The 22,097-nt window shown below is 43.6% G+C and overlaps 1 protein-coding gene across 4 annotated transcripts in view; it reads left to right on the forward strand.

The window, feature by feature from the left end:
- The window catches only part of shld2 (shieldin complex subunit 2), a 39,829-nt gene that overhangs the window by 4,768 nt on the left and 12,964 nt on the right, over positions 1–22,097 (forward strand). For 3 of the 4 annotated variants that reach the window (XM_034682444.1, XM_034682446.1, XM_034682445.1), the window contains exons 2-8: positions 882–1,087; positions 1,384–2,222; positions 6,132–6,282; positions 6,382–6,489; positions 14,646–14,840; positions 17,272–17,418; positions 21,596–21,802. In XM_034682444.1, coding sequence (XP_034538335.1) covers positions 925–1,087; positions 1,384–2,222; positions 6,132–6,282; positions 6,382–6,489; positions 14,646–14,840; positions 17,272–17,418; positions 21,596–21,802 — 1,810 coding nt within the window. In that variant the 5' untranslated portion in view covers positions 882–924. The remainder of the gene's footprint in view (positions 1–881; positions 1,088–1,383; positions 2,223–6,131; positions 6,283–6,381; positions 6,490–14,645; positions 14,841–17,271; positions 17,419–21,595; positions 21,803–22,097) is intronic. The other variant, XM_034682447.1, reaches the window with a different exon arrangement.

The following is a 22,097-nucleotide window of genomic DNA, read 5'->3' on the forward strand; positions in this document are numbered from 1 at the left end:
TAATGCAGTGATTTCCACTACAGAGTCATGTCTGTTTTTAATGCAGTGATCTCCACTACAGAGGCATGCAGTGTTTGGGCATCTCTTGCCTCTATTGGATAGGAGAGCTGGAGAGAGACAGGAAATGTGTGGAGCAGAGACTGGGTCAGCCAGGAGCCGAACCCACGACCGCTTTGACAAGGACTATAGCTTCTGCATGTGGGGCGCACGCTTAAACTGCTAGGCTGACGGTGCCCCACATTTATCAGTTTTGACATTTGGTCGGTTTTCTTTGAACAACAGGGTTAGCATCAGTCAGCACTTTCCTTTGTCTTTCCATCAACAAGCCAACGTAAAATTAATTTTGTAGTTAGTCCACGGGCTGTGATTGGAGTTGTATCTCTAGCACCGGTCTGCTAGAGAGTGCTGCTGTGTGATGACCAATCAATGAATGAACTCATCTGTGTGATAAAGTGTGGTTGATATATCTTAATATATTGATTGATCCACACACAAGCGATAGGTCTCTCAGACTGACTACATCAGGACTGAACCCACATGTGAAAGAAGCTGTAAGACGGGTCTGACCCTCCCCTAACACCCTGCTCTCTGGTTGGTGGAGCACTGCTGGTTATTGTTCCCAGCTGTGTAAAACCTCAGCCTGTATGCATCCGTCTACATCTTGGAGCTGTACTCTGGCAGCTATCTGCACAGTCATGGTTGTATAAGGTCAGACAGGTTTTTAACCCAGAGGTGAGAAAATTGTAGAGACATTTTCTTTAACTCTAATAAAACATGAGCCAAAGGAGGAAAAACCCAAATCTGAAAACACTCCTGTGTACCTGTGGAGTGTGGTCCTCTCAACCAGAGCTCTGTCTCAGGTGTTTTGTTTTCATCATCAGGTCCTGAGGAAACGTCCATATTTATCTGACCCCTGAAGACATTATGGATGACCAACCCAAGATTCTCGTCTTCCTGGGGGCTCCTCCTGCCTCCTCCAGCCAGGCTGTGGTGTCAGGAGCTGGGACAGTGGAACAGGAATGTCCCCCTGTCACCTGGAGACACATGGAACTCACCTGGCAGGATGGTCATCTTAAGCCTTTAACAGGTGATGCATTCAGGGTCCAAAAGGAGAAAGATGATACACATCTTTCACATTCACACTGCTTGGTGATGGAAATGATTCCTGTTGAGTTAGATATGATTTTAACTGAAAACTTTAAACGCCTCAACCTGCTAAAATTTCAGATTAAAAGCTTTTGGTTTCACATCAAAAAAACTTTGGCTTTAAGATAATGAAACATGAAATGGTCTGGGCGCAGGTAGGGCATGTAGGTACAGTGTGACAGATTTGATCAGAAGTTTTAACGTGTGTTTTAATTTGATGCATTTCATATGTTACAGACAAAGCAGGAAATGAAGTTAACCCACGGTCAGAGGAGGACCAAGCTATACAAGTTAATCAATCTGAACACGGTATAAAAAGCAAACTGGATGAAACTCATCCGACATCTCATCTGTTTTCAAAACCAGATCCAGCAAGAGACCATCAGTGTTCAGTTTCAGTTCACGAGTATCTGGAGAGCTGTTTCCCTGCAGAACCAACAGAACTACAAAAAACAGAACTTCAGAAACCAGAACCACAAAAAACAGAATCTGGAAGGCCACTTGGGTCTAAACCCTGGTCATCATCAGCTGTCCCTCCTCTGTCTACCCATGCTCAGTATCTGTCTACCTGGACTTTAAGTCAGACCTTGATCCTGAGAAGCAGGCACTGCAGCATCCAATCAGCATCCAGCCCTGAGAAAACCCCACCTCCTCAGACCCCACCCAAACACACCCAAACTCCACCATCTGCGTCCTACAGCACCCCAGAGCTCTTCAGCCCTGTAACCTCAACACCTGAAACCCCCAAGGAGCTCTTCAGCCAACCATGCCCGGCACTGAGGGCCCAAGAGGGGTGCGTGATTGTTGAGGTCAACCAGGAGGGAGTTCTCTGCTCCCAGGAGGCGGAGCCACAGGTGACCAGGGCCTCCCAGAGCTCCACCTCCAGATCCCCTGAGGTCAAGAAAGCTCGAGTCTCACAAAACATGCCGACAGAAGCATCTGTGGCTCCGTCAGAAAGCAAAGCCATGGCTGGGCGAAGAGGTGCCACAACACCTCTGATCGGGTGTAACAGAAAGGGGTCACGGTACTCTGTGTTGGTGGCAGTGGTTCACCCCTGTCACCTGAAGGAGGTAAAGGTGAGGACAGGTTTTATATATATATATATATGTATATATGTGTATATATATATATATGTGTGTGTGTGTGTGTATATATATATATATGTGTGTATATATGTGTATATGTGTGTATATGTGTGTATATGTGTATATATGTGTGTGTGTGTGTGTGTATATATATATATGTGTGTATATATGTGTATATATATATATATATATATATATATATATATATATGTGTGTGTGTGTGTGTGTGTGTATACATATATATATATATATATATATATATACACAGTGGGGCAAAAAAGTATTTAGTCAGCCACTGATTTTGCAAGTTCTCCCACTTAGAAAGATGAGAGAGGTCTGTAATTTTCATCAGAGGTACACTTCAACTATGAGAGACAAAATGAGAAAAAAAAATCCAGGAAATCACATTGTAGGATTTTTAAAGTCAAGTCAAGTCAAGTCAACTTTATTTATATAGCACATTTAAAAACAACCAGTGTTGGCCAAAGTGCTTTACAAGGTAAAAAGTAAAAATTACATGAAGACAACAATAAACAACAACATAACAGGATATTAATGTCCTCTTCACGAGTAGAAGGCCAAAGAGAAGAGATGGGTCTTCAACAAAGATTTAAAACATTCAACAGTTGGGGCCGATCTTAATTGGAGTGGCAAGCCACTCCAGAGCTTGGGGGCCGCTGCTGCAAAGGCTCGGTCTCCCCGGGTTTTAAGGCGACTTTTAGGCACATCCAGGAGCAGCTGGTATGTTGACCTCAGTGCTCGGGTTGGGTTGTGAGCATGGAGAAGATCAGCCAAGTAGGATGGTGCCAATCCATTTAGGGCCTTGTATGTTAAAAGTGCAACTTTAAAATCAATCCTGTGACGGACTGGGAGCCAGTGGAGAGCACGCAGCACAGGTGTGACGTGCTCCCTCTTTTTCCTGCCAGTCAGGAGGCGAGCTGCCGCATTCTGTACAAGCTGCAGGCGCTGAATAGACGCCATGTCTAAGCCGACATACAAAGAATTACAATAATCAAGCCTAGCCGTAATAAAGGCATGTACAACTCTCTCTAGATCCTTAGGAGGGAGATATGCCTTCACCTTGGCTATGAGTCTCAGCTGGAAGAAGCTGGACTGAACCACAGAAGAGATTTGTTTTCTAAATTTGAAGGCACTATCAAAATGAACTCCAAGGCTCTTTACAGAGGAGTGAATATTTGCTGCGAGAGGGCCGAGAGTGCTCCCATCGAACTGTTGGGGCTGTCCAAATACAATGACCTCAGTCTTTTCCTCGTTAAGGTGCAGAAAATTTAGGCTCATCCATAACTTTACATCTTTCAAACAGTTGAATAAGGACTGCAGGGATCCATTCCTCTTTAAGCTGAACGGCATATAAATTTGCACATCATCAGCATAACAATGAAATGAGACGCCATGTTTCTGGAAAATAGATCCCATGGGCAGCATATACAATGAGAACAGGATAGGGCCCAAAACAGACCCCTGAGGAACACCACAAGTAAGAGGGGCTGTCTCAGAGGAAAAATCTCCCAGATGGACAGAGAAACTTCTGTCTGTCAGGTACGATTGAAACCAACTGAGTGCTAAACCCTTAATTCCACAACTATCAAGGCGTGACAGGAGAATTGTGTGGTCGACAGTGTCAAACGCAGCAGATAGGTCCAAAAGCACCAAAATGACAGAGTCACCCGAGTCAACAGTTAAAATCACATCATTAAAAACTCTTAAATGTGCAGTTTCTGTGCTGTGACGTGCTTTAAAACCAGACTGAAACTTTTCATAAATGTCATGATCTGCTAAAAAAGTCTGCAGCTGGGTAAAAACCACTTTCTCCAGGACTTTAGATAAAAAGGGGAGTTTAGAAATGGGCCTGAAGTTTGTAAGAGCAGAGGGATCAAGATTTTTGTTTTTTGAAGAATGTATTTGCAAATTATGGTGGAAAATAAGTATTCAAATGTTTCCTGTAAGTCTTCACCGGGTGTGCACACACTGTAGCTGGTATTTTGGTCCATTCCTCCATGCAGATCTCCTCTAGAGCAGTGATGTTTTGGGGCTGTCGCTGGGCAACACAGACTTTCAACTCCCTCCACAAATTTTCTATGGGGTTGAGGTCTGGAGACTGGCTCGGCCACTCCAGGACCTTGAAATGCTTTTTACGGAGCCACTCCTTCGTTGCCCGAGCGGTGTGTTTGGGATCATTGTCATGCTGGAAGACCCAGCCACGTTCCATCTTCAATGCTCTCACTGATGGAAGGAGGTTTTGGCTTAAAACCTCACAATACATGACCCCGTTCATTCTTCCCTTAACACGGATCAGTCGTCCTGTCCCCTTTGCAGAAAAACAGCCCCAAAGCATGAGGTTTCCACACCCATGCTTCACAGTAGGTATGGTGCTCTTGGGATGCAACTCAGCATTCTTCTTCCTCCAAACACAACAAGTTGAGTTTTTACCAAAAAGTTCTATTTTGGTTTCGTCTGACCACATGATATTCTCCCAATCCTCTGGATCATCCATATGCTCTCTGGCAAACTTCAGACGGGCCTGGACATGTACTGGCTTAAGCAGGGGGACACGCCTGGCGCTGCAGGATTTGAGTCCCTCTCTGCGTAGTGTGTTACTGATGGTAGCCTTTGTTACTTTGGTCCCAGCTCTCTGCAGGTCATTCATCAGGTCCCTCCGCGTAGTTCTGGGATTTTTGCTCACCGTTCTCATGATCATTTTGACCCCACGGGATGAGATCTTGCGTGGGGCCCCAGATCGAGGGAGATTATCAATGGTCTTGTATGTCTTCCATTTTCTTACATTTGCTCCCACAGTTGATTTATTCACACCAACCTGCTTGCCTATTGTAGATTCGCTCTTCCCAGCCTGGTGCAGATCCACAATTTTCTTCCTGGTGTCATTGGACAGCTCTTTGGTCTTGGCCATGGTTGAGCTTGGAGTCTGACTGAGGCTGTGGACAGGTGTCTTTATACAGATAACCAGTTCAAACAGGTGCCTTTAATACAGGTAATGAGTGGAGGACAGAAGAGCTTCTTAAAGAAGAAGTTACAGGTCTGTGAGAGACAGAAATCTTGCTTGTTTGTGGGTGACCAAATACTTATTTTCCACCATAATTTACAAATAAATTCTTTAAAAATCCTACAATGTGATTTCCTGGATTTTCTTTTTCTCATTTTGTCTCTCATAGTTGAAGTGTACCTCTGATGAAAATTACAGACCTCTCTCATCTTTCTATGTAGGAGAAATTGCAAAATCAGTGGCTGACTAAATACTTTTTTGCCCCACTGTGTATATATATATATATATATATATATATATATATATATATATATATATATATATATATATATATGTATATGTTGCGTTATGTGTCGTTTCACCTGCTGTGTGGACATGAGCTCCTCTGATAACTGTTCCTCAGTGCTCTGTGGTTATCAGCCTCCGCTGCAGGGGACATAGCACATAAGAGTAGCCTACAACAATGACGAGTCGAGACATGATGCTGATCAACCACACAGATGTTCCTTTTTAAAAAATCAAAGACATCAACAGACAACAGACATCACACATAAACGCTGTAGACGGTCATATGGACAAGGAATCCACAGAAACACAATAAGGACCCTCATCATATACAAGAAGGTGTGAAGTATTCGGGAATTTATATTAGAGTACCATGCACATTTAAGACCTTTGCTGGTGAAAATAAGACTTTTTAAGACGTTTTATGACTTTTCAAAGATCCACAGGAACCCTGTTATTATGTTTGTATATTATTATAACATATGTATTATTATAACTTGTACATATTATTACAACTTGTGTATATTACCAGTTTAACGTATGATGTCTGTAATCTGTGTTTGGGATAAAGCCTCCCGTTTGATTGATTTAAGGTGAAGTCCGGGCCTGCTGCAGGGACCGTTGTTCCTCTGGCGTCCATCGTAGTAACGGACCAATCAGCTGTTGAGATGAAGGTTGTGCTGTGGCGGCAAGGGGCATTCTGGGTGTTGACTGTGACACCTGGAGACATTCTGCTCCTTACAGGTACAGACAGAGACTTGTTGTGTTGGATTAGATTAACACCTGAGACTGTTGGAGAGGTGGGTGTCATGGATAGAGTTGTCTGTTTCCTGGTTGTTTCAGGTCTGCAGGTGAATGAAGACAGGTGGAGAGGAGAGACCGTGCTGCAGACAACCTTCAGCAGCAAACTGCTCAACCTGGGACCTATCACAACCTCCACTTCACCACCAGGTGCAAACACAACCTCCAACCAATCAGCATCCTAAGTTCAGCCCTCTGCCTCTCTCTCTCTGGCTGATTCTCAATGTCCTCCCTAAACCCTGAACCCTGAGCCCTTTTTGACTTAATTGACGTGGACTGGAAAATGATTCAGAACAGGAGGCTGTAAAGGCTCAAAATGGTAAAACTAGGAATGAGACAGCAGCACTTGGCAACTTCTCACATAAACGTAACCTGCATGATGTCATGTTAGGAATTTTTACTGCATCATTTTTACCACCATACCATACCATACCATCTTCTTCCGCTTATCCGGGTCCGGATAGCTCTTAATGTCCATCCTCGTGTCATTCACTCTCGTGCGTCATTCACTCGCGTGCGTCATTCACTCGCGTCATAGTCCCTCCCACCAGAGATGCAAGGAAATGAGACGAGAGGAGAGAGGAAACGAGGAGATTTGTATTAAGAGAAATGAGACATAATTTCCTCCGGAGCGTCAAGTGAAGCGACGCCGGTTTGTGATGAGGGCTTTAACAGCTGTTTGTGTCTCCACACATGTTCACTGTAATAACTCTGATCAATATAAACAGTGAAAGAGCTCTGTCTCTGTGTTTACCTGTTTAACAAACACCTGCACATGAAGAGAATCTGCTCTCTGTTTATTCTGTCCTGAAGCATCACGGATCGATTCACCGGTAAAACGCCTATTAAATTGTTTTTTATTTTAAGGGAAAATAGAAACCATGCAACTCTTTTCAAACCCCATGCTCATTAATGATCAGCCTCATATGAAACTTTATTAACCTGACAGGAAATATAACAAGTGTTTTTACTAACAGACAAACTTTACTGTCAGACTTCTCTTCATGAAGAAAACCAGAACAAACGGGGAAACTAACAGGAGAAATAACTGATCATTAATATATATACTCTATCTATAATATTAGACTATATTACTCTATTTCATTAGACAGTGAATCTGAAATAAACAATCAGATATAAACTCAGGAGTGATCCTGTTATTTTGGTTTGATGATTTTGCTTTTATGTTCAATATTTTGTTTTTAAATCTCACATCAAATACTTTTTAATCTCAGCTCATCAAATACAGACTGTTTAGAAACTGACTTATGTTTATGATCTGTTCAGGGCACCCTTAGTGACTGTTTTAAGGTCTGTTTCAGGGCACCCTTAGTGACTGTTTTAAGGTCTGTTTCAGGGCATCCTTAGTGACTGTTTTAAGGTCTGTTTCAGGGCACCCTTAGTGACTGTTTTAAGGTCTGTTTCAGGGCATCCTTAGTGACTGTTTTAAGGTCTGTTTCAGGGCACCCTTAGTGACTGTTTTAAGGTCTGTTTCAGGGCATCCTTAGTGACTGTTTTAAGGTCTGTTTCAGGGCACCCTTAGTGACTGTTTTAAGGTCTGTTTCAGGGCATCCTTAGTGACTGTTTTAAGGTCTGTTTCAGGGCACCCTTAGTGACTGTTTTAAGATCTGTTTCAGGGCATCCTTAGTGACTGTTTTAAGGTCTGTTTCAGGGCACCCTTAGTGACTGTTTTAAGGTCTGTTTCAGGACACCCGTAGTGACTGTTTTAAGGTCTGTTTCAGGGCATCCTTAGTGACTGTTTTAAGGTCTGTTTCAGGGCACCCTTAGTGACTGTTATAAGGTCTGTTTCAGGACACCCGTAGTGACTGTTTTAAGGTCTGTTTCAGGGCATCCTTAGTGACTGTTTTAAGGTCTGTTTCAGGGCACCCTTAGTGACTGTTTTAAGGTCTGTTTCAGGACACCCGTAGTGACTGTTTTAAGGTCTGTTTCAGGGCACCCTTAGTGACTGTTTTAAGGTCTGTTTAAGGGCACCCTTAGTGACTGTTTTAAGGTCTGTTTTAGGCACCCGTAGTGACTGTTTTAAGGTCTGTTTCAGGGCACCATTAGTGACTGTTTTAAGGTCTGTTTCAGGGCACCATCAGTGACTGTTTTAAGGTCTGTTTCAGGGCACTCTTAGTGACTGTTTTAAGGTCTGTTTCAGGGCACCCTTAGTGACTGTTTTAAGGTCTGTTTCAGGACACCCTTAGTGACTGTTTTAAGGTCTGTTTCAGGGCATCCTTAGTGACTGTTTTAAGGTCTGTTTCAGGGCACCCTTAGTGACTGTTTTAAGGTCTGTTTCAGGGCACCATTAGTGACTGTTTTAAGGTCTGTTTCAGGGCATCCTTAGTGACTGTTTTAAGGTCTGTTTCAGGGCACCCTTAGTGACTGTTTTAAGGTCCGTCCTTTATTATTGAACTTAGCTGATGTTAAGTTTCAGGTATGTCCTGCTGCAGAGTCCAATCAGTCCCGATCCGTCTGTCAATCTCGCACTCCCTCTTTCCCTCACTCGTGAACAAGACCCCGAGATACTTAAACTCCTCCGCCTGGAGGAAAGACTCTCCTCCGACCCGGAGAGGGCAAGTCACCCTTTTTCGACTTAGCACCATGGCCTCAGACTGAGAGGTGCTGATCCTCATCCCCGCTGCTTCACACTCTGCTGCTAACCATCCCAGTGCGAGCTGGAGGTCACTGCTCGATGAAGCCAATAGGATGACATCATCTGCAATGAGCAGAGATGGAATCCCAAGGCCACCGAATCGGACACCCTCCGCCACTTGGCTGCACCTAGACATGTCCATAAAAGTTATGAATAGAACCGGTGACAAAGGGCAGCCCTGGTGGAGTCCAACCCCAACTGGGAAGGAATCCGACTTACTGCCGGCAATGCGAACCAAACTCTGGCTCCGACAATACAGAGACTGAATGGCTCGTAGCAACCGGCCATCCACCCCATATTCCCGGAGCACCCCCCAAAGGATGCCTCGGGGTCGTAAGCCTTCTCCAAGTCCACAAAGCACATGTGGACTGGTTGGGCAAACTCCCATGCCCCCTCCAGCACCCTCCCGGGGGGGTAGAGTTGGTCCAGTGTTGCACGGCCAGGACGAAAACCGCATTGCTCCTCCTGCAGCCGAGGTTCAACCAACAGCCGGACTCTCCTCTCCAGCACCCTAGAGTATACTTTTCCAGGGAGGCTGAGGAGGAGTGATCCCCCTATAGTTGGAACACACCCTCTGGTCCCCCTTCTTGAAAAGGGGAGCCACCAAGCCCGTCTGCCACTCCAGAGGCACAGTCCCCGATGTCCATGTTGCAGAGGCATGTCAACCAGGACAGCCCTACAACATCCAGAGCCTTGAGGAACTCGGACGGATCTCATCCACCCCCGGGGCCCTGCCGCTTCGGAGCTGTTTGACTGCCTCTGCGACCTCGGCCCCAGTGATGAACGAGCCCACCACCAAATCCCCCGGCTCCGGTTCCTCCTCGGAATGCATGCCGGTGGAATTTCGAAGTATTCCTTCCACCGCCCGACTATACTCTCAGTCGAGGTCAGCAGCTCCCCATCCACACTGTAAACAGTACGAACAAAGGGCCGCTTCCCCTTCTTAAGCCGTCGGACAGTTTGCCAGAATTTCTTCGAGGCCGACTGAAAGTCTTCCTCCATGGCCTCACCAAACCTCTCCCACGCCCGAGTTTTCGCCTCTGCGACCGCCCGGGCCGCAGATCGCTTGGTCTGCCGGTACCTTTCAGCTGCCTCCGGAGTCCCACAAGCCAGCCACGACCTGTGGGACTCCTTCTTTGGCTTGACGGCACCCTTCACCAGATAATGCTTCCAGGGCGCTTCACAGTGTGCGACCCAGCAGTGTACCGGCATGTTAAGTTTACGTTGTTTTTGTACATTTAAAGTCCGTTATTTGGTCTTTTGTGTGTGTGTGAAAGAGCTTGTGAATGGAAATCATGGGGATACTTGTCCAGTTTTTCGCAGTTTTCTGCGTGACAGCGTTTCTTCTGAACTTCCCTTGTCATGCTATGCAAAATCACAGCGCTACCGGCAGAGTCGCTCACAGCCGTGAGCTGCTTCTGTCCCTACAGACTTCATTAACCGGCTATATTCCAGCGAACATCCCGCCTGAGCTGCGCAGGCCGGTTAAGAAGTCTAGAACCCGGAAAAGAGGAAGGAGAGGTGGCTTTCGCCGGAGACTGAGGAATCTTCGGCTTGACAGCCGCCGCAGCCTTCCGCCTCTACCGACAGTCCTGCTGTCAAACGTGCAGTCTGTCAAACGGAAAGTTGACGAGTTGGAGGCTTACATCAAATATAATCGGGAAATAAAAGACACCTGCCTCCTTGCCCTCACCGAGACATGCCTCAGTGACTCTGACCTGGACTCAGACCTGGAACTAAGTGGGTTTGGAAGCCCAATTCGCTTAGACTGGTCACCCAGGATTACCGGTAAAAGTCGGGGTGGAGGTGTGTGTTTCTACGTGAACCAAAGATGCTGTAAGACGATAGTAGTCAGAGAGAAGATATGCACTCCAGATGTGGAGCTGTTGTCAATTTCTCTCCGCCCTTTTTACCTGCCTTGCGAGTTTCAACAGCTGTTTTACACACTAGTGTATATTCACCCGCGTGCAAACGCATCAGCTGCTGCACAGCTGATCGCTGACGTCACGCACAAACTGGACTCCAAGTTTGTCTTGGGGGATTTTAATCATTGTAACTTGAATAGGACCTTGAGGACTTATGAACAGTATGTCACTTGTTCTACAACTAAAAAGAACACCACCCTGGATTTGTGCTACGGTTCTGTAAATGGGGCTTATAAATCTTTACCTATGCCTTCCTTTGGTGCCTCTTATCATAACAGTGTGTACCTCATGCCCACATACACTTCTTGCTTGAGGCGCATGGAACGGGAGGAAAGAACTGTAAAAACCTGGTCTGAGGCCAGCGTCTCATCTCTTCAGGCGTGCTTTGAATGCACAGACTGGAACTGCTTTCTTGATGTTTGTGATGGCATTGATGTCATCTCAGACACTGTTTCATCCTACATCACATTCTGTGTAGAGTGTTTAATCCCAACCAAAAAGGTGACCATCTATCCAAACAATAAACCTTGGATAACTAAGGAACTGAAATCAATCATTAATAAAAAGAAAAGGGTCTTTCACTCTGGTGCCCCTGAGAGATTAGAGCGGTCTCGAGGGAAGTGAAGGTGGAAGTCAAAAGGGCCAAGCTTAGATACAGAGATAAAATTGAACAACAGTACAGTCAGGGAGATCTAAGAGCAGCCTGGAAAGGAATCAAATCTATGGCATCAATCAATCAGTCAACCTGTGGGACAAAGCATCCCATCAGTGTGAATGGTGTGAATGATGCTGATTTGGCAGATGCTTTTAATTCATTTTATTCTCGCTTTGAAAGGCCGGACCTCCTCCCTGATATCTCTGTGTTAAGAGAATCTCTGATACCTCAGAATGATTTAGGTATTTCTCAGGAAGCTGTTTCATCTCTATTTAAAGAAGTTAATATGAGGAAAGCTGCCGGCCCTGACGCCATCTGTGGTCGTACACTACACTACTGTGCTGACCAGCTCAGTGGAGTGTTCACCAGTCTTTTTCAGATGTGTGCTGATTGTGGCCAGATACCTAGAGTACAATGTGGAAAAAATCCACCATTATCCCTTTGCCTAAATACAGCAAACCTAAGGAGCTGAACAAATTCAGACCAGTGGCACTTACATCCCTTGTGATGAAAAACTTTGAAAAAATAATAAAAGAAGTGCTCTCCCCGATCGATGGGAAACTTGACCCATTACAGTTTGCATTCCAACCTGGGAAAGGAGTTGATGATGCTAAGCTTTTCATCCTAGACACAACTTACAAGCACCTTGAAAAACCTAAATCCCATGCAAGACTTTTGTTTGCAGATTTTTCTTCATCTTTTAATAAGATGCAGTCTCACATTTTAATTGAAAAACTAATTTCTTATTTTAACTTGCCTGATCAGATTTTATTGTTGCTTTTAAACTTTTTAACAGACAGGGTCCAGCAAGTTTTTGTGAATGGTTCCATGACAAAGTCTATAAAGTCCAATACAGGCTCCCCTCAAGGCTGTGTCCTTTCTCCTCTGCTGTTTATCATGTACACAGACAGCTGCAGAGCTTCTCAAGAGGGTCAGTATCTGGTTAAATTCTCAGATGACACTGCTCTGTTGTCCCTTCTTCAAGGCCCGGACTCTGACCACGGTGTGGCTTTGTCAACCTTTGTCCATTGGTGTGACAAAAACTTCTTGGATCTTAATGTGAAAAAGGCCAAGGAGCTTATTATTGACTTCCGAAAAGACTGCCCCAAACCTAAAGCCAGCATTATCAACAGAGGCAAAGTCCACATTGTGGACTATATATATATATATATATATATATATATATATATATACATATATACATATATATATATATATATACACACTGCGTGCACAATTATTAGGCACGTGAGTATTTTTGTGAATATGTTAAAAAACTATGTTAACAGTCGTTTTCAAATTTGTCAAGCAGTCAGATAGTGAATATATTTCTTCAACTGTGTGGTTAAAATGATGCTTTTCAAATTACGTTGGCTGTATTTTTAAATAAATGCAGAATCTGCAGAAATGAGCGTGCCAAATGATTATGCAAGTTGGTGACAAGAGCATATAACTTTTAAAAATGAAAAAACTAGGCACCATTTTAAACGTTCTATTGATTTGAAAATAATAATATTTACTACAACTGTTTTCAAACTTCAACAAAAACATACATTATACATTTGTATAAATACAAAATAAAAGTGTTAATGTCTTTGAAACATTTCAAATCTAAAGTGTTTCTCTGATGTCCAATATAACCTCCTTTTCTTTCAGTGAGGGTCAGAGGTCACTGTAAACTGATTTAGTTTCTGATGACTTCTCTGCTGACTCTGAGAGCTGTACCTTGTATGTCTTTCCAAAGATGCTCTTTGAGCTGTATTTCTCACCATCACTGTAAATTATCTTCTTTATTATTGAACACAAGTTCTCAGTCGGGTTGAGATCGGGTGAGCAGGCAGGCCAGTTCATGAGGCGATTTTGTATTTTCCTGCATGGAGGAAAAGACATTCAGCTAAAGTGAAAAAGATGCTAGTGTTCAATCATGAGCACAATGCACCGTCACATGCCTCATGTTATTCCCAGGACAGGATGGCATCTCAGGGCTTTAAAGAGGATCACCTCATGAACTGACCTGACTGCTCACCTGATTTCAACCCAACTGAGAACTTGTGGTCAATACTGAAGATAAATAAGAAGATAAATTACAGTAATGGCAAGAAATACAGCTCAAAGAGCATCTTTGGAAAGCCATACAAGGTACAGCTCACAGTCAGCAGACAAGTCATCAGAAACTAAATCAGTTTACAGTGACCTCTGACCCTCACTGAAAGAAAAGGAGGTTATATTGGACATTTGAGAAACACTTTAGATTTGAAATGTTTCAAAGACATTAACACTTTTATTTTGTAACAAATGTAAAGAAAACTGTTGTTTTTGTTGAAGTTTGAAAACAGTTGTAGTAAATATTATTATTTTCAATCAATAGAACATTTAAAATGGTGCCTAGTTTTTAATTTTTACAAGTTATATGCTCTTATCACCAACTTTCATAATAATTTGGCACGCTCATTTCTGCAGATTCTGCATTTATTTTAAAATACAGCCAACGTAATTTGAAAAGTATCATTTTAACCACACAGTTGAAGAAATATATTCGCTATCTGACTTCTTGACAAATTTGAAAACGACTGTTAACATAGTTTTTAACATATTAATACTCACATGCCTAATAATTGTGCACACAGTGTATATTCGCAGTGTTGGTGTCTTAAAGGTTCTGATCTCTTCTTATTGTTAGAGAAGACATTCCACTATAATCCAGCACATAGAGAAGAACTGCTTCAATATCTCTTTCGCTGGTGAACAGGGGGTAGCAGATTTCCTTTCTATCAAGAAAGCTTAGATGTTGACTCAGTTTGATAAAAGATTATCTATGTGCATTTTAAAGGTAAAATATTTATAATGTTGCTCTCAATCATTGTGTTATCTGCAGTTTGAATTGTAACATTGTCATAGCCCATATCTGAAAGTATCATCCATTTACTCTGTATATGTAACATACTTAATATGTACTGTATATACATCTCTCTCTCTCTCTCTCTCTCTCTCTCTCTCTCTCTCTCTCTCTCTCTCTCTCTCTCTCTCTCTCTCTCTCTCTCTCTCTCTCTCTCTCTCTGTCTCTCTTTAGCTCCTCAGCTTGTTGATACTTGCTCGCTCACCTCTCTGTGTGGGTATCTGCGGGAGCGGCGCCCGCTCTTGGTTTCTGTTAAACTCCGCCCACCTCAGGACATGAACCGCCTCCCCTATGCCACCTTGAGGTCTCTGAGGGTCAACACACTGGTCCATGCCCTGTTGCGTGTTACAAACTCCCACCTAAGCACTGGTGAGTCGTACATATGGAGGGTCATGTGTTTTTTTTAGATCACGGTGCTATAATCTGAAAATCAGCTGATTTCACAGAGAGCCTCTGAGTTTAAATGAGTTCATGTTTAAAGATAGCAAAGCAGCATGATCAGCTGATAACACAGAGGCATTATGGGTAACAGATCTCCTGTACCTGCTGTGCATATTCTGTGTCCATTGTGTTGAAAACATACCAATATGTTTATGTGAGAATCAATTTGACCAAAGTCCAGTCTGACTGAGGATGAAAACAGGCCAAGAGGATGTGAGGGAAAACCAAGTCACAACCTCCGGTCTTAAGATATGAAGCAAATATGGAAGTATTAAAAACTGCAGTTCATCAAGTGTCCACCAGAGGCTGGCTGCAGAAAAAACAGAAACAACATACACACCCATTCAAAGAGACAATCTGTAGAGCATTAATGAACATGTTCACAGCCTGGTTCAAAAAAACGTCTTGGGTCTGAGTAGCTCATTTTTCTATCTGCACACATTTTACGGGAGGAATTTATTATAACACGACAGTTCAGAAGATATTAAGATTACGAGTTTTGCCCGTTTAAGGACATGACGGACTTGTCTGACAGTTGGGAACACTGTAGCTGTTAGCGAGGAGGCTAAAGGCCCGCCTCTTTGCGTCACACTCACTCAACAGAAGTTAGGTTGAGTTCAGCATTTTCAATATGGCACCCACCGACGATCCGCTTCAAAACAGCGATCAGCAACAGATGGGTGACGTCACGGACACTAAATCCATTATTTACACAGTCTATGTTTTTTTCTGACTCTCTTTAATGCCTCCTTTCAGGCTGCTAAACAACACAGATTTGTCTCCTGTTGCTGTGGTGTCGATCTCCAGCTTAGAGAAGTTACTCTTTTTTACTCTCAGTGTCAAAAATCCTGTGGGTGATCCCGGCTGAACCATGAATTATCAGGGGCGTGATATTTAAATGACCATTGTTTTCAGCCGCCACATTGATCAACACTTGATCAGGCGTACTCCCTGATTGACCCAGATAAGCTTGTTTCATAAATGACACGTGAACGTTGTCGTACGCAGATTTCTGTACCCAAATCTGTGCTGGTTTCTACACCAGACTGATAAAGGAGGGCCAATGTATGGAGTGACTTTATTATAACTCTTTAGTTTAGAAGATATCAAACTTACCAGTTTTGCCCAAATAAGGGCATGGCTGACTTGACTGACAGCCAGGCACTCTGTAGCTGTTAGCAAAGAGGCTAAAGAGCCTGCCTCGACTCAAGTCTTTGCATCATAATCATAGACTGTGTAAAATATGGATGTAGTCTCTGTGACGTCACCCATCTGTTTGTGAAGTGGTGTTTTGAGGCCAATCGCCAGTGGCAGCCATATTGCTGCTGTCAAGTGATTGTGAGGTAAAGTGGCAGGCTTTGAGCCTCCTAGCCAACAGCTACAGTGTTCCCGCCTGTCAATCAAGTCAGCTGTGCCTCTCATTGGAAGACTGGTAATCTCAATATCTTTGAAATTGCCGAGTTATGAAATGTGGTTTCCGGTACTTCTGGAGCCAGCCTCAAGCGGATCCTCGATAAACTGCAGTTTCCAGCACTTCCGTATTGGACTCATATTTTTAGACCGGAGGTTGCCGCTTGGTCATAATGGATCCAACGACTTAGGTTGAGTCAGCATTTTAATATGGGCTTCAAAACAAGGCTTCAGAAACAGATGGGTTACGTGATGGAGACTGCCTATTTATTAGCAATAAATGGTAAGGGGGGCTGTGTCTCAGTGGTAGAGTGGATCTTCTCTCAGTCTGTTGGCGGTTCGATCCCAGCTCCAGCAGTCACATGCCAAAGTGTTCAGCGGTGTGTGAATGTGTATGAATGAGATTTAGACTGATGGTCCCTTACTGTGAATGTGGTGTGAATGGGTGAATGAGACGAGGAGAGTAACAGAGTGCTCAGAAAGAAAAGAGATCAAGTCCATTTAGCATTCATTATACAGACTAAGAGCGGGGCATTTACCTGATGATGATGATGACAAGGAACTAAACAATCATTTTCAAAAATAAATACACATCTTTTAATGTCAATATAATTATTGAGTCTTTCTAATGTTGATTTAGTTATTAAAATAATCTTGAATAATGTTGGTTTAATTATTAAGATGATCTTTCCTAATGTTAATTTAACTTTTGGGATGAAACAGAGATGTTTAAACAACTCACAAATGTGGACAGTGGAAAGAGGACATTACTCACCCTGTCATCAGTGCAAAATATATCATTAGTATTCAGTATAGTTAGTAAAACAGAAAAGCACAGGCCTCAAGGCTAACCCTATGAGACCAGAATTATAATAGATATAGTTGATGTTGATACATTGATGTTAAAGATGAGGAAATTAACAGTCTAAATAAATTGGATGCCTTTCAGCCTGGAGGAGTGAGGCGGAGTCTCGTTGCAGGGCAGCCGTTCAGATGAAGTCTGTCCTGACTGTGGAGCAGCCTGGTGGCCAGCAGGGGGTGCTACTGCTGTGGGGGTCCGCTGTGGAATGGTTACCTCGTTTAAGCAAAGAAAGAGGTATACACACAAACACACACCAAGAATTTATACTGCATGTGTTGGATTTTTTTTCTCTTATCTTAGAGGGTCGCTCAGACAAAACCACACTCAAATGAAATAAATAATACGCTAACAGTAACAGTATGCTCAGGGAAATTTGTGAAAATCTGGTTCCAGGTACCCAAAATTCAAGTAGCTGTCAGGGATTTCCTACAGGAGTTGAGATTAAATCTTTTAATATGTGTTATTAGAGACCTTTATAAACACATTGGTGAGGACATTTTTTGGTAAAGAATTTATTCCCAGATTGGCCAAATATGGGCTAATTTTCCCTGACTAGTACAATTTTCTGAAAATAAAATCAAAATAAGATGACAGAAATATAATAATCTCTCTTTTTTTGTTTTGTTCAATTTGTTTATTTGGACAGGGACAGTGTACATTTAGCTGTACCAGAATTAGCTGTTCGCTAATTTACATCTGTAGTCCCTGGGCAGGAGACAGAGACAATGGGCCTCATTCACTAATAAATGCGTAGAAATGTTCTTACTCTGCGCATAAAATAAGTGCTTATGCAAAATCACAGTAGGATTCATGACACGTGCGTACCAGCCAATTTTGTTCTCTCTCTGTGCGTATATTAGTGAATCAGAATCATTCTAAATCAACAGGCGCGTGCCCGCAACCTGCAATCAGCATACTACCACGCCCCAATTCATCACTATAAGGACATCTGTTCAGTGCATCAAGACGCTGACTTTCACCTCGGCAGAAATAAAGGTGATTGTTTCGGAGGTTGAGGCAAGAAAACCAACACTTTTCCGAAGTGTGTCAGCAGGAGGAGTCACCATGACCCATGAAAGAATGAAGCCTGGGTTTCTATTACTGAGGCTGTTAATGCTGTGTCTCCTGAGGTTCATACCGTGGCTCAGGTTAAGAAAAAGTTGTTTGATATTAAAGTGGACGCAAAAAAAAAACAAAAAACTAGCAGAAGCAGAAGAAAAGAAGGAAGGAAACTGGAGGAGGACAAGGATCACCTGATCTGACAGCTCAGGATGAAAGAATGCCTGCGGTTATTGGAGACCCCTCCCTATCAGGAATATGTTCCTGAAATGAGGGATAAAGTGATGACATTGGTTCACCCCCGAGCTCCGCCTGATGAAAGCCAAAGGTCGCCAACTCGAAAGACTCCATCGAAAAACTGGTCTCACTATTCATAAAGAAATGTACAATAACCACATATTATGTTACAAGGACTCCATCGCCAGCACCAAAACCCACCACTACTCCAGTTTAATCACTGCAAATAATGGAAACTCCAAGTCACTATTCTCTCTGCTCAACAATATCACCCAACCCAAGGACTCTCTCCCCGCTCACTTGTACACAACCTCCTTCTGCAACTCCATTATGTCCTTCTTCAATTCAAAAATCAAGAATCTCCACCAGCACCTTGGCCCTCACCCCCACCTCAGCATCTCAGCCGACTTTCACCCATCGATACACTCATTCTCCTCCTTCCAGCTCCCCACTCTCTCGGAAATCACAGAACTCATCCAGAAATCCAAGCCATCCACCTGTCAACTGGACGCCCTCCCCACACAACTTGTTAAAGCCTCCCTCCCCTCCCTGGTCCCCCTCATTTCTGCCATCATCCACTCCTCTCTCACCACTGGAACTGTCCCTACATCCTTCAAAACTGCTGCCATTACCCCAATCCTGAAAAAAAACTGGCACCGACCCCTCCAACTTCAACAACTTCCGTCCTATCTCCAATCTACCCTTCATCTCCAAAATCCTGGAAAAAACAGTTGCCTCCCAACTCCACTCTCACCTAACCCACAATAACCTGTATGAACAGTTCCAGTCTGGTTTCCGCCCACTCCATAGCACTGAAACAGCACTCCTTAAAATCACCAACGACCTCCTTGTGGCAGCTGATTCTGGACTCCTCACCATCCTCATCCTCCTCGACCTAAGTGCAGCCTTCGATACCATCTGTCACACCACCCTCCTCACTAGGCTATCCTCCATTGGTATCACCCACACTCCGTTAGACTGGTTCACATCTTACCTCTCTGGACGCACACAGTTCACTCAGCTCAAGTCCTTTAAATCCACTCCTTCCTCCGTCACTACAGGGGTGCCCCAGGGCTCTGTCCTGGGGCCCCTCCTCTTCATCATCTACCTCCTTCCCCTCGGTAATATCTTCCGCAAATTCAACATTCACTTCCACTGTTATGCAGATGACACCCAGTTCTACCTCACCACTAACCCCTCGTCCACTCTCCCACCCACCTCCCTCACTGATTGCATCTCTGAAATAAAAACCTGGTTCACCCTAAATTTCCTTACATTAGACAGTAATAAAACCGAGGTTCTCCTCATTGGCACCAAATCCACTCTATCCAAATCCAACAGTTTCTCACTCACCACTGATAACTCCTCCGTCTCACCCTCCCCCCAGGTTAAGAGTCTGGGAGTCATCCTTGACAGCACATTATCCTTTCAATCACACATCAATAACATCACCCGGACTGCCTACTTCCATCTTCGTAACATCAATCGTCTTCGCCCCTCCCTCACCCCCCACACTGCCACCATCCTTGTCCACAGCCTTGTCACTTCCCGTCTGGACTACTGCAACTCTCTCCTCTCGGCCTCCCTCACAAATCCCTCCATAAACTCCAACTGGTCCAGAATTCAGCTGCCCGTATCATTGCCCGAACCCCCTCCATCCACCACATCACTCCTGTCCTCCAACAGCTCCACTGGCTCCCTGTTCAGTTCTGTATTCAATTCAAAGTCCTTCTGTTGACATTCAAGACCATCCACAACCTCGCCCCCCCATATGTGTCCGACCTCCTCCATGTTCCCACTCCCTCCCGCTCCCTCAGATCCTCTTCCTCCATACACCTGTCTGTCCCCTCCGCCCGTCTCACCACTATGGGGAGCCGAGCATTCAGCCGCTCTGCTCCCCGTCTCTGGAACTCATGACCACCTCAACTCAGAAACACAGATTCTTTCCCCCATTTCAAATCACAACTCAAAACATATCTGTTCAAAACCGCTTACTCCGTCTGACTCCAATTGCTCCATTTTGTTGTTGTTTCTATTTTTTCTTACCCCTTGTTAGTTTATATTGTTTTCATTTTTGACTCTGATTTTGTTTCCTTTAATGTAAATTTGTGTATGTATATATTTATATCTGTGCGGTGTCCTTGAGTGCCTAGAAAGGCGCCTTTAAATAAAATGTATTATTATTATTCAATCGTCACCTAATGGTCATTCATTTAATTTAATCAACACAGCACGCCACAATTATCTGTCACACTTTCTCAGGGGCGTAGAGTAACTCACCACCAGCTGTGTCAAAACACATCCAACGAGCCTTCAGCAGCCCAAATGTGTGCTCTACTCCGGCACGCTTGTGGGCATGGACGTTGTTATTGTGCACCTCTTGGGGGGAGGGGGGTTCGGGACTCACAAATGGAGTCATAAGCCAGGCCATATCTCACGTATCAACAACAACATTTTAGCATAAACAGGATAGAGACTTAAGCTAAATATAACATAAAATATGCTCACCAACTAGCCATCCGTTTCTTACGGCAGGGGTTCCCAAACTGGGGGTCAAGACCCCTTGGGGGCTCGCGAAACACAAATGGGGGGTTGAAAGATGTCTTCCAGAATGTTTTGTTTTAAAGTTGTCTAATAGTACATTTTACCCATTATAATAAAAACATTATTTTTCTTTTACTGAAAGTAGTTTAAATATGTCATGCATTTAGTTAAAAGAGTATGTGTTTACATTTCCTGAGAAAGTTGGTCGTCATCATTTGTTCGTATGCATGGTCTGAGGAAGTTCTATTTTTAGTCGTAATGTAAGAACAAATTCAAGTAAGAATATATTGATGAATCCCAGATTTATGCTTCAAACGTTCATACGCACGGTTTAAGCACGTATTTGTGCGTACGCACTGTTAGTGAATGAGACCCAATGCCTCTGTTAAAAACAAACAGAAAATCATACAAACAGCTACACAACAAGAGATAACCAGTATACAACAACATGGGTATCTTCTCAGTGAAATGAACACTACAATATTAAAACACACTACACTATAAAAACTACTACACAATAGTTCATAATCAATTTCATTATAGTATGAAAGTAATCCTCTGTCTCGTTCAGCTGCAGTTTGGGACTTCCGGGTCCTCCTGGTGAGGGAAGGCTTGATTTCTGACCTCTTTGAGCTTCACTCCACCCCCTGGAGCTCCCTGCAGCCTCTGGACCCCACCAGCCAGCGGGCTAAGGACTTCCTCAGAACACCATCCATCCAATCAGGAGACAGCAGTATAGAGCTGGATCTAGACACGCTTTTGTCCCAGAAATACAGCGGTGAGTAAAAGAGAACAGGCACAAAGGTGTGAAGATCACCTGGTGCACCTAATTACAGCTGTGTTAAACTCTGTGAGTTTCTGTAAATAGCTGAGTTTTTGTTTACATTAATAATCTCACTTTAGTTGTTCCTGTCTGGAGCAGTTTCACAATAAAAGCCTCAGTATATGTTCAGTGGGACAGACCTGCAGCCATTCATTTCCAGATATAGAATAGTATAGGATAGAATACGTCTTTATAATGCGGGCACAAGAACAACCACACAATTACAGTCAGACAGGGCAGCAATATTACA

This window comes from Notolabrus celidotus, chromosome 4 (genome assembly GCF_009762535.1).
Source record: "Notolabrus celidotus isolate fNotCel1 chromosome 4, fNotCel1.pri, whole genome shotgun sequence".
Taxonomy (NCBI): Eukaryota; Metazoa; Chordata; class Actinopteri; order Labriformes; family Labridae; genus Notolabrus; species Notolabrus celidotus.